At 69.6% G+C, this 11,623-nt stretch overlaps 1 protein-coding gene and 1 long non-coding RNA gene across 3 annotated transcripts in view; one reads left to right on the plus strand and one right to left on the minus strand.

Moving 5' to 3' along the window:
* The window catches only part of KCNK9 (potassium two pore domain channel subfamily K member 9), a 75,904-nt gene extending 74,657 nt beyond the window's left edge, over positions 1–1,247 (minus strand). Inside the window, exon 1 of the mRNA XM_072774631.1 lies at positions 883–1,247. Coding sequence (XP_072630732.1) covers positions 883–1,165 — 283 coding nt within the window. The 5' untranslated portion in view covers positions 1,166–1,247. The remainder of the gene's footprint in view (positions 1–882) is intronic.
* On the plus strand, positions 812–11,359 carry LOC140603898 (uncharacterized). Of its 2 annotated transcripts, none has more exons than XR_012006905.1 (4): positions 812–1,111; positions 4,436–8,214; positions 8,439–8,568; positions 9,677–11,359. It is a non-coding gene; the product is annotated as an uncharacterized lncRNA (long non-coding RNA). The 2 variants fall into 2 exon arrangements; XR_012006906.1 differs by lacking the exon at positions 812–1,111 and adding an exon at positions 2,993–4,247.
* Positions 11,360–11,623: the final 264 nt, after the last annotated feature.

Here is an 11,623-nt window from a genome sequence, read left to right on the forward strand (position 1 = left end):
TCTCCAAACCCCCTGAGCTCGGTGGGGGCACTGCCCTGGGCACCCGGCTTGGCGGCCGGAGGCGCCCTTGGGAGGGGGACCCACAGCGGTCCCCGGGGTGCACCGGCTGGACCGTCTCCCTAGACCAGGGCTGAGCCTCCCCAGTTCCTGGGCAGCAAGCCCACCTGCCTCACCCTGTGCCCCGGCCCGGAGGGGTTGGCGGGGTGCACATGTCCTGCGCTGCCCTCTCCGAGCGGTGTCCCCGCGGCCACCCCTAGCCCGAGCAGCAGGGAGCAAAGTGTCCCCCGCCCCGGGTCCTGGGCAGCACCAGGCTCGGGACCGCCCGGCGAGAGAGGAGCCCGGAGGGAGGGCGGCTGACATCTGGGCTGGAGGCGGCGAGCGAGGGTCCCCGGGCCGCCGGGACGCGAGTCCCCAAGGGCCGCGGGACCGGGCCGCGCTCTCCGCGTCCCGGAGCGGTAGTAAGTGTAGGGCTGGGAGCCCCGCGCAGCCCAGCCCAGCCCGCGCCGGGGCGGTGGGTGGGTGGGTGTCTGCTCTGGGATTATTCTTAGCGCTCCACTCTCTTCGCAAAAGTGGCGCCTCCGCCCTCCCGGCTCCGGCACGCTCGCTCGGGGCGCGCACGCCCGGCCAGACAGCGGGCGCCCGGCGGGGCCGCGGGTGGGGTCGGCGAGGGGCGCGGCGCGCGGGGGCGCAGGGGGGCGCAGGGGGGGCTCCGGGAGAGGAGGGGGCGCGGCGGGCGGGCGGGCGGGAGGCCCCCCCCGCCCCCGGCCCCGGGCTGCCCGCTGCGGTTAACCCTGCGCGCCCCGCGCCGCGCGCCGGGCCGCCCCCTCCCCGGCTCCCCCCGGCTCCCCCCGGCTCCCCCGGCGCGGGGCGCGCGGCCCTTACCTATGGTGGTGATGACCGTGATGGCAAAGTAGAAGGAGCCGGCGAATTTCCACTGGACGCCGGCGCGGTGCGGCTCGGACTGCAGGATCACCAGCTCCAGCTGCCGGTAGTCCTCGGCGCTGATGTTGTACTTCCCCTTGATCCGGATCTCCTCCGCTTTGAGTTTCTCCTCCTCGCGCATCTCGTGGTCCGACTCGAGGGCGTCGAAGACGGCGGCGCCCACCAGCAGGTAGGTGAAGGTGCAGACGATGAGGGACAGAGTCCGCACGTTCTGCCTCTTCATGGCCGCCAGCAAGGAGCCGGCGCGGGGGGCATGTCCCGCAGGCTCGCAGCCGCGCGCGTCCCACTGCAGCGCCCGGCGGCCGCCGCCGCCTCCTCCGCCGCCGCCGCCGCCTCCAAGTTGTAAGCGGCGGCGGCAGCGGCAGCAGCAGCAGCGGCGGCGGCGGCGGCGGCGGGGAGGCGGGGGGCGGGGAGGCGGGGGGGGGCCCCCTCCGGCCGGGCCGGCACCGGCACCGGCACCGCCACCGGCACCGGCACCGCCACCGCCGGGCGGCCGGCGGGGCAGGGGCGGCGCGGGCCCGGGCTCGGGCGAGAAGGCGGACAGGCACAGGAGGCTGCTGGAGCGCCGGGGCCAGGCGTCCGGGAGCCCCGACACCCTGCGCCAGACCCGGCCGAGGCAGCCCGCCCCGCTGCGCAGGGCCATGCACGGCGGCCCCGCCGGGCCCCGCGCCCCCCGCGCCCCCCGCGCCCCGCCCCGCGCCCCCGCCCGAGCAGCAGCAGGGGCGGCGGCGGGAGCCCGAGCGCGGCCGGAGGGCGGCCGCCGGGGCCCGCGCCCCTCGGGGTCCGGCTCGGGCTCGGGCTCGGGCTCGGGCTCCGGCTCCGGCTCGGGCTCCGGCTCCGGCTCGGGCTCCGGCTCCGGCTCCGGCTCCGGGGCGGCGGCGGCCGGCTAGGAGCCCGCGGGTCTGCGCGCCGCGCGGGACCTCCCCCCGCCGCCCCGGGCCTCCCCGCCCCCCCTCGGGGGGGGCCGCAAAAGTTTGCGAAGTGGCGGCGTCTCCGGAGTCCCCGGCGGGCGGGCAGGGGGCCGGGCAGGTGCGGCGGGCGCGGCGGCCCGAGGCCCGGGGGTCCGCGCGCGGGGGCGCGGCGGGGGCGGCGCGGGGCGCGGGCCGGGCGGCGAAGTTTGCGGGGCTCAGCCCTCGGGGCGCGGGAGCGGGGCGCGGCCCCAGGGCGGCAGGGCCCGCGGCGGAGCGGCCTCGGGGGCGGCCGGGGGGCGGCGCGGCGGCGGCGGCGGCGGCGGCCGGCCAGCCCGCTCCTCCGGGGGCGGCGGGCGCGGCGGCGGCGGCGGCGGCGGCGGCGGCGGCGGCGGCGGCGGGAGGGGTCCCGCGGGCCTGGCGGAGCTGCGGGGGGGGCGCGGGCGCATGAGCCGCGCCGGGGTCGGGGCCCTCCGGCGTCCGGGCGTCCGGGGAGGCGGCCGCGGCGCTGGTCTGCCAGGGGCGCTGCGTGCGTGCGCGCCGGAGGGAGCCGAGTGTGTGCGCGTGTGTCCGGGCGTGTGTGTGTGCGCCCGGGTGTGCGCGCGCGCGTGGCACCTCGCTCGGGCGGGAGGGCCGCGGGGGGCGGGGGCCGGGGGGCGGGGGCCGGGCTACGGCGCGGCCAGGCCTGCCTCCCCCCCGCCCTCCCTCCCGCAGCCTCCCGGGCGCGCCACCTCCCGCCTGGTCCCCAGCCAGCTGGCGAGGCGGCCGCGGCGGCTCCCGCTGCAGACCGAGCGCGGCGCGCGGCGCACGCGGAGGGAGCCGGGGAGGGGCGGCCGGGCGGGGACGGGGGCGGGGGCGGGGGCGGGGCGGGCCGAGCGCCGGGTGTCGCCCGGGCGAGGGTGGGGGGCGGAGCCGCCGGCGGGTCGCGGCGGGGGATGGGAGGATAAAGGCGGCCGCCCGGGTCCCTCTCGCCCGGCTCCCGGGAGCGCCTGCGGCCACGCGGGGCGGAGAGTTTGAGAGGACCGGGCCTGGGGGGCACGCGGGGCTGAGCCCCGACAAGGCCGACGGGCACCTCCGGGGAGCCGCCAGAGGGGGGCGGGGGCGGGGGCGGGGGGCGCGCGGGGGAGGGCGCTCCGGGGCGGCCACCTGCCGCGGGCGCACCTCCGCGACGCGTGCCCGGGCCCCGGGGCCGCCCTAGCCCCCGGCGAGCGTCGCCGGACAGGTGGCCCGGCACCTGCTGATCCCGCGCTCTCGGCCGGGGAGCGCCGGGGATGAGATCGGCCGCCACGCTCGGGGTCGCGGCCTCGGGGAAGGATGCCGCATTCCCCCTTCCTCGTCCCCTCCCCGTTGCTTTTCCCAGAAACATTCCTTGGTTCCCCGAGGCCGGGCGCCGGGTGCTGCGCCCAGAACCTAACCGCGCCGCCCTCCCCCGCCCGCGCCCGGAGGGCCCCACTCCCGACCAGCCCCGGGGAGGGAGCACGAGGCTCCGGCGGGGGCGCAGCGGTTGCTTGAGTCGGTCCGGAGGGGAGGCCTCTCCCCGCATCAGCCCCGGCCCACAGCAGCCTCCTCCGCCCGCTTCCCCCCATCCTCCCCGGGTCCTCGAGGGCTTTCCCTCGCCGCCCCCCCACCCCCACCCCCTTAATCCCCACTTGAGCAGTGGAGCTCGCAGTGGGTAGGCCCAAGGCGCGGAGACCCCGGGCTCCCCCTCCCTGGGTCTGGCGACCGTCCCTGGACCCCAGCCAAGGAAGAGATGGAGACTTGGGTAAAGGGACGCCCCCAGGCGGCGCGCTAACACGCCGGAGAGGTGGCCGAGGGCGTCGCGGGGTGGGCCCGGGGGTGGCCCCGGCCGTGCGCGCTCTCGGGTCGGAGCGCTGACCCCTCCGGGTCGCCCCCTCGGGCTGCGCATCGGCGGGGACTCGGGGTCAGGAGAGCGTGGGAACCCTGTGCCTCCCCGAGGCCCCCCTCCGCTGCTGGGGCGCTGTCCACCCCATTTATGGGACCCGCGGGTGCTCGCGCCCCCCCCACCCCCGGGCCTACGGGCAGGGGGGCCGGAGCTGTGGGCCCCACCTGGGCCGCCGGCCGGGTCTGCGGGCGCAGCGGGCCGGGGATGGGGAGCCCCCACGCGGAGCAGGTGCTCCCCTGGAATTCATTTTGGAAGCCGAGGCGCCTGCTCTCGGCGAATGAGCCCGGCCGCCCGGTGAGTCACCGCGAGCGCCGACAAGGATTCCCGCAGCTGGTAATTACCCGGCGGAACCGGCCGGCCGGGCCTCCTGCGCCCCGCAGCCGCAGCCCTGAGTCACAGCCGTCGGGCCGGGCCGCCCCAGCCGCCTGCCCGCCCGCCCGGCGCCACCAGGGGGCACTGGACTCCGGCCCACAGGTGGCCCCGCTCGGAGCCAGGTGGGCAGGGGAGTCGGGCTGTCCCCGCCGCAGGTGCCGGCGGGGCGGGCGGGGATGCTCTCCAGTGACAGACCCAAGCTTCATTCGGTTTACACACCGCCTTGCCTTTCGGGAAAATGGAACCGCCTGTGCCCACCGGAAGGGGGAAGGGACCGCATGTGACCTAGTCCAACCTGCTTGTTTTACAGGTGGGAAGGCTTCCAACGGGGGACAGTCACGTGCCCAAGGACACAGGACAGTTACCACCTCGAACCCCGCTTCTGTCCAGCACTCCCTCGAGGACCCCAGCCGCCCTCTGACCCCAACGTCATGGTGCCTTGGAGAGTCACAGACCACCGCCCCCCCCCCCCACACACACACACAAAGGCTGCCTCTTCCTTTTCTCCTCGCTCCAAAATATGGCCTTTGGACTCAAGCCCCCGGAGCCAGACCTCAGGGAGGGATCTTGGGGCTGGAAGAGGACACTCACACGCGGCACTCTCTACCCCCCACCTGCCCCCCCGACCGGTGGAAGTGAGGTCCCTGGAGCAGAACCTGGCTCCTGGCGTCTCCCCTATGTCCCCAGCACCCCCCACACCTCAGCGGCTCAGCTAGGTCTGTGGGTTGGCACTGCCTGACTGTCCACAAGGAGCCTAGACTACCGCAGGCGCCTCTGGGGAGCCTCTGGTGAGCCCAGCTCCTCTGCTACCCCTAGGGTTCCGGGGGCACCCACTCCAGCCCAGCTCCAGTGGGGGGGGGACTCAACTCCCAACCAATGAGAAAGGACCTGGGAAAGCATTTCTAGGAGGAGCTGGGGCAAAGGGAGGGAGGCAGGAAAGCCCCACCCCTCCCCCCACCCCCAGCAAGACCCCCTGATTTAGGGGAGCAGATACGTTCTCTGTGCAGCATAGGCCACTGTGGGTTCATCCCAAGCCTGGCAGGAGCCGCAGCCGGCCTGTGTCCGTCACTGGGCCTCCCTGGACCTCGGTATCTTCTTTAGTAAAAACAGATGTGTTGGTTCAGGTAATAAAGAACATCGCGCCCTTACAGCATCTGCTGCCTACCTGTTTGCGGGGCTCTCCACCCGCGCCGGCTTGTCATTGGCCTCCAGGGACCAAGGCGGGTTACCCGGTCTCACCCAGGGAAGCCCAGCAGTGGACGCTGGTCCCGTGGGGAGTCAGAGTGGGCGCCCCCGGGCCTGCCACCACAGCACTGTGTCCCTGAAACCGTGAACACTCTGCTGCCAGCGGAAGCCCCGGAGCCACCGTGCTCCAGGCCCGGCTCCCAGGCTGGTGCCCCGGTGCCTGCGCGGACATCGTCATGGTCGGCGCTGGCCCGGGACTGTTTGCTGGCAAGGAGCCACAACGGCCTGCTGCTTCCAGAACATCAAACTCCCTGGATGCCTGCGTGTAATGCTGTGTCACGTTAATACCCCCACCCCTGAAAATAGGCAGAGGCTGCGGAATCACTGCCCCCATTTTATAGATGGGGAAGGTGAGGCGCTAAGCCGCATGGGCCCCAATCACAAAGAGAAGCTGTGGTCTCCTCGGGGCTCCCATGCCAGCTCTGTAGGCGCCTCCCCGCGCTCGCAGCTTCGCTGGCCCCCACCGGGTGCTCCCGGCCCACGACATTTGCAGCGGATGGCGTGTCTTCACTCTGGGCCCCCAGATTCCAGAGAGAAGGGCTCTGTCGCCAGGCAGCCAGGCCCTCAGGAGCTTGCCAGACTCTCCTTTGGGATGTGAATCAGCACACCATGGAGAGCGTTTCTCTGGGCGCACTGGGGACACTGGGTAAGCAGGAAAATTCAGGATTTCGCAGAGCCTGGGCCTGCCAACAGGCGTCCTGACCCGCAGGCTGCAGTGCCGTGAACAGCATCTCCCAAATCCACTTGAGCGTGGGATCTGCCTTTGGGCGGGCGCAGAGCTGGCCTCAGAGCCAGGCCCCGGCCGCCCTTCGAGAGCGCTGTCCCGGCCCGGCTTGCTGGGCACAGGGGGCAGGAGGCCTGGACGCCACCCTGGTCCCACACAGACAGGCCGTCCTCCGGCCCAGGTCCTGGCGGCCCCGCCGAGCAGCCCCCTCTCTCCCCTGCCTGCCGCGACCTTCGGAACACACCGCTTCGCTGCTGGAACCCGACGGGGGCTCCTCGACCAGCCCAGGCTGCCCCCGGCGTTGCCACCTCAGCTCCTGCCTCCCTCCGCCCCTCCTCCAGCACCAGCCTCTGTCTCGACAGCACCTCCGTGCCCTGGCTCATGCTGTTCCCTCTGCTGGCACACCTTTCCCTACCCTCTTTGGGCTCTCATCCTCTCGTCTTTCAAGATTCAGCTCCACCAGCATGCCCTCCAGAAGCTTCCTGGGCCCCCGGGCTGGCCTAGGCTCCTGTGTCCCCGCACGGACTTACATCCCCCGCCTGATGGAGCTCCTCGAGGGCAGGGCCGTGGCCGCCTCAGCCTGGTCGTGCGGGGTCGTGGCCGCCCAGCGGGCACGCAGCAGGTGCACCGCTGGATGGCAGCTAACGGGCAGGGCTGGGCTCGCTCGCTGGCAAGTCTGAGGCCGTTGCCCCACGTGAGGTCGGTCCCAGGCGGGTCTCTGGTGAGAAGGATCTTGAACACAGGGCAACCCAAGGGGCTCATCCTGGGCTCAGCACTCACCTGTTTCCTTTCAGTCTGGCTCAGCTGAGATGGCAAAAAAGAGCCTCCACACGACGTGAGGGGACATGGGGGCCATGGTAAGTCCTCGAGCGGGAGAGTGGTACAGGGATCCTGGTGGATGACTGGTCCTGAGCGCATGTTCCTTGGACACCTGCTGGGCGCTGGGCCTGAGCTGGTGTCGTGTCCTCACGATAACTCTGAGACTGTCATCGTCCCCGCTGGCTGGTGATGCAGCTGAGGCCCCACGAGTTCAGGACAGTAGCCATGAGTCCAGGCCCTTGTGGGGTGGACGGGTGGGAGTTCGGGCGCGGTGCCCCGCCTCTCCCGGCACAGGCACGAGTGGAAGCGGCCGCTGCACAGGAGGCTGTTCAGTGGGCTCCGCGACTGAATCCAGAGGATGCCAAGATAGGTCCCAGGCTTGGGTGACATGCAGTGAGGGTCACAGGGCAGGGAGGTGGGACTCTGGCCAGGACTTCCGAGATACCAGAGGCAGAGCCACAGGTGGAGAAGGGAATGAGGCTGGGTGTGCCTCCGTCTGCCCACGGGGCCCCAGAACGTTATGTCAGCGGGCAGGGAACGTGGTTCTGAGGGTGGACAGTCAGGGCCTGTGGCCTTTGGGTCGTCAGACCTTCGGCTTCCCTGGACACCCGTGGCCAGGTGACCAGGGGACATGGGCCGCAAACTGGCCAGGGGTCCTCCCCGAGATGTCAAGCCGGGCGGGTCCTGCTGGGCATCTCTGAGTTCCTAAACTCTTGGGCCTTGGAGCGGGGAAGGCAAAGCCAGGGCTCAAGGGCCCCCCTTCAAGCTAAGGACACTCCCTGAAGCCCTGAGCACACTCACTCACACACACACTATGAGCGGACAAGTGGTTGGTGGACTTCAGGCATCTTAATGGGGCAGGAACCGCAGCCCACCTCCACGCCACCCCACAGAGCCTGGGGGTGCCCAGCATCTATCAAGGGGTCCCCGAGGCTCCGTAGCCCACAGGTGCCTCCAGCAGCTGTGACCCTGTGCCCCCCGGGGTGGGGGGTGGGTCTCGGGAACCAGGGCTTCAGCAGCAGACCCACCCCTGACCCCCAACCCCCAAGGCCACCAAGGCTCCCGGGCGCAGGAGGGCCCAGCCCCCCACCCTCTGCACCTGGGTCCCTGGGACACCGCAGAGCAGAGGCTCTGGCAGCTGCTGACCCGATGAATGAAACGGATTCACAAGCAACAAGCCCGTGGCCCGGAAGTAGCACCGGGGACCTTTCTCCTGGTCGCTTCCCCGCCACCAGCGCCTGGAATGGCTCGGTGTTCACGGAGAGGAGATGTTTGCTGAACTCACTCTCTGCCTGCTTAAAGTAAATAATAAAATAATAATACGAAATAAAACAAAATTAAAAATAAAAACCCGCTGCTCTTAAAAATAGATAAGAACAGAGGCACCTGGGTGGCTCCGGGGTTGAGTGTCTTTCTCTAGCCCAGGGCGTGATCCTGGAGTCCCTGGATCGAGTCCCGCATCGGGTTCCCCGCAGGGAGCCTGCTTCTCCCTCTGCCTATGTCTCTGCCTCTCTCTGTGTCTCAGGAATGAATAAATAAAATCTAAAAAACAAAAAAACAGACCAGAACAACACTTTGCTGGAAGGTACGCAGGGGAGGACTGGGGAAGCAGCCCACCTGAGCCTCCTGGTCTGAACTGAACACTTGCGGGTGAGGTAAGACTGGAGCAGGTGCCAGCTGGGGGGGGTGGGGGGAGGCCCCGGTGGCTCCCAACCTGTGGGGTAAGGACACGGGGGTCAGGCCACCACGGCCTGAATCCCTAGGCGTCCCTCTCTCCAGGGTGACCTGGGGCGAATGGGGCGCCCTCTCTGTGCCCCTCCCAGGGGGTGAAGCAAGAGGGGAGCCGTCCCATCTGATGAAGGGGATGGGGCATGGTGGCTGCTGGCCAAGGCCCCAGGGCCATCCCTGCGGCTCCCCGCCTGCAGCCAGTCCCTCCCGGTGGGACCTGGTCCCTCCCCGGGGGTTGGCCGTGCCTACACCCAGAGTTGACTGATCCCCGTGGAGGGTGTTCTACTGTTTTCCCTCCCCAGAAGACCGGTTCTCGCCTCTGCCGTTTTCACCTTTGTGTGGCAGGAGGTATTTTTGCAGACGCAGCCGAGGTGGAGCGGCTTTGCAGCGTGATGCGGCCGCTGTGCGCACTGCTGCTATTTCGGGGACCCGCAGGTGTACCATTTGGATCCGCACGGGCCTGTCAGCTCCCGGGGGGAGGGGGAGAGGCGGGGTCCTTCCGGGGGCCTCGGTCCAGCAGCCCCCCCACCCCTGGGAGGGCTCCCTGCCCGAAGGCTGGGTCTGGGCTTGGCCCCGCACCCCGCAGACGCTCGGCCCTGCTCCGCTGCTGCCCTGGGCCCCGAGCGTCCTGGGGACGGGAGCCCACCCGGGTCCCTGGCACAGCGCAGGGCCAGGGGGACTCTCAGCAGGTTGAATCAGCACCGGGTGCTCCGTGCACGTGCCTGGCCTCTACCTCTGCCCCTGCGTCATCGCCAGGCTGGGCTCCCTGCACCCGACGGATGGTGCTGGGCTCCACCGGGCAGACGGCAGACGGCAGGGGCCGGAGCTGGCGAGCCCGGAGAGCCCCGACTGGGCCACTCCAGAGGGCTTCCCGGCAGAGGGGACATTTCCTTCCAGCCCCCCGGCCATGGCACAGGCTAATCCCCGGCATGCATGGTTGCTGTGAACATGGCGCGGGCTCTGTTGGCACCCTGAGTACACGCCGCAGGGCCAGGGCCAGGGGTTAGGGACCAGGTCTCCTACCTCCTTGGACAGGTGCAGAGCCCACGACCCAGAGAAGTCCAGGGAGTCATCGTGGGCAGAGCTGGGACACCATCCACCTCCTGGTCCCATGAGCCCAGGACAGTCTATGCAGCTCAGCAGTCCGGCCTCTGCCTCCGGGGCCCGCCAGGGGGGTCGGGGGGCCAACAGAAAGGTCCCTGCCTCCCTGGGGCATGCGTCCTGCTGGGAGGGGGGACAAAAAAGTGGATAAGCAGCAGGGTGAAGCTGGGGCCAGATGGTAGGAGGAGGATGAGGAAACATGGGACAGCACTGTGGGGGGTGGGCAGAGAGATATTTGGGTGCAGTGGTCAGGGATGGCCTCCCTGAGGAGGCGGCATTTGAGCTGAGACATGGAATGACATGTTCCTGTTCAGGGGAGGGCGTCCGGGCAGGGGGGACAGCCATGCAAAGGCCCTGGGGTCAGTGGAAGGAGTTTGGCTTGTTCAGGGAAGAACAAAATGGTGAATGTGGCTAGAATGTGGCCCAGGGGAAGGTGGCCCAAATGAGATCAGAGATTATGGCTCCGAGCCCCGCTGCCACCGCAGGACGGGAGACAGGGCCAGTTCACGATGATTCTCACCGGCCGTGGAAGCGACTCAGAAGCCCCGTGTTCAGTGTGTGGACAGAACTGGGGCCTGGAAGCCCCCACTGCCTGGGTGTGGGGTGTCCACATCCTGCCTGCCCCGTCAGCACAGGGGCCCGGGCCCGAGGAGCTCTCTGACCTGGAGGGAGGAAGGTCACCAGGAAATGGATGGCCAGGTGAATCGAGGAAGACACCAGCTCTGATGACTGAAGGCACTGGGGCCGCTGTGGGCGCAGCTCGCATCACCAGCCCATCAGAGGCCGCTGCTGAGCATCTCTTGCTCACAAGGGACCCGGGGGACGTCGGGGGGCGAGCTGGGCGAGGTCACTGCGGGTCACATGCTGTCTGGCCCCCGATGCCCCAGGGCAGGCCTGGCGGGCGCATGGTGATCCCCACAGCTCCGGGTGGCGTCCTAGGTCCCCAGGTCGCTGCCCCTGCCCACCATCCCGGGGCCCATCGCAGATCTCCTCAATGGTTTGCAGGTTGAATCACCAGCTCTTTTGTTAAAATCATTTTGTCCTTTTTATTCTTGATCACAAATAATACCTTTTGCATAAAATCCAAAAAATAAAAATGGAAAATAGAATGAAACAAAAAACCCAAAAAAACAAATCCGAAGGATTTCCCATGCAGGGACATTAGCAGCATTTTGGCCATGCGGCCCAGCCCTGACGGCCACACCCTGACGCTGGCCTCCGCTTCCCGGAGCAGGAGGGAGTGCGAAGGTGGTGGGTGTCCGAGAGGGTGTGAGGAGGAGGCTGGAGGGAGTCGGGGGCCCTGATGCCACCGGGCTGAGGCCAGACCCACACCACAGGCGGCGCACCTGTCTCTGTCCTGCTCAGTGTCCCAGAGCAGCCCGGGTGGAGCTGGGCAGAGACTCCACGCCTCCTGGGTAGAGGACAACCAGGCAGTCCTAACGCCACACAAGCATCGAGATGGACTCAAGGGGCCCCTGGGTGGCTCAGCGGGTGAGCTTCTGCCTCCGGCTCAGGACGTGACCCTGGGGTCACAGGATCCAGTCCCGCATCAGGGTCCCCACAGGGAGCCTACTTCTTCCTCTGCCTGTGTCTCTGCCTCTGTGTGTGTGTGTGTGTCTCTCATGAAAATGAATAAAATCTTAAAAAAAAAAATAGATTGACTCAAGCATGGCCCCACCAGGATGCGGGGCTTGAGACAGGGCCGGCCGGCCGGGGCCGTCACACGCTCAGAGGTGGCCTGTCACAGTTGAGGGCTCGGTCTGCACTCGGGGCAGGCCTGGCTTGGAGCTGAGCTCCAATATTTCGTGGGCGAGGCCCCTGGACTCCGAGCACCGGGGCCCTTCCCTTGCAGAACAGGTGCAGAGGAGCCCCCTGGCTGAT

The sequence above is a fragment of the Canis lupus genome, chromosome 14 (genome assembly GCF_048164855.1).
Source record: "Canis lupus baileyi chromosome 14, mCanLup2.hap1, whole genome shotgun sequence".
Taxonomy (NCBI): Eukaryota; Metazoa; Chordata; class Mammalia; order Carnivora; family Canidae; genus Canis; species Canis lupus.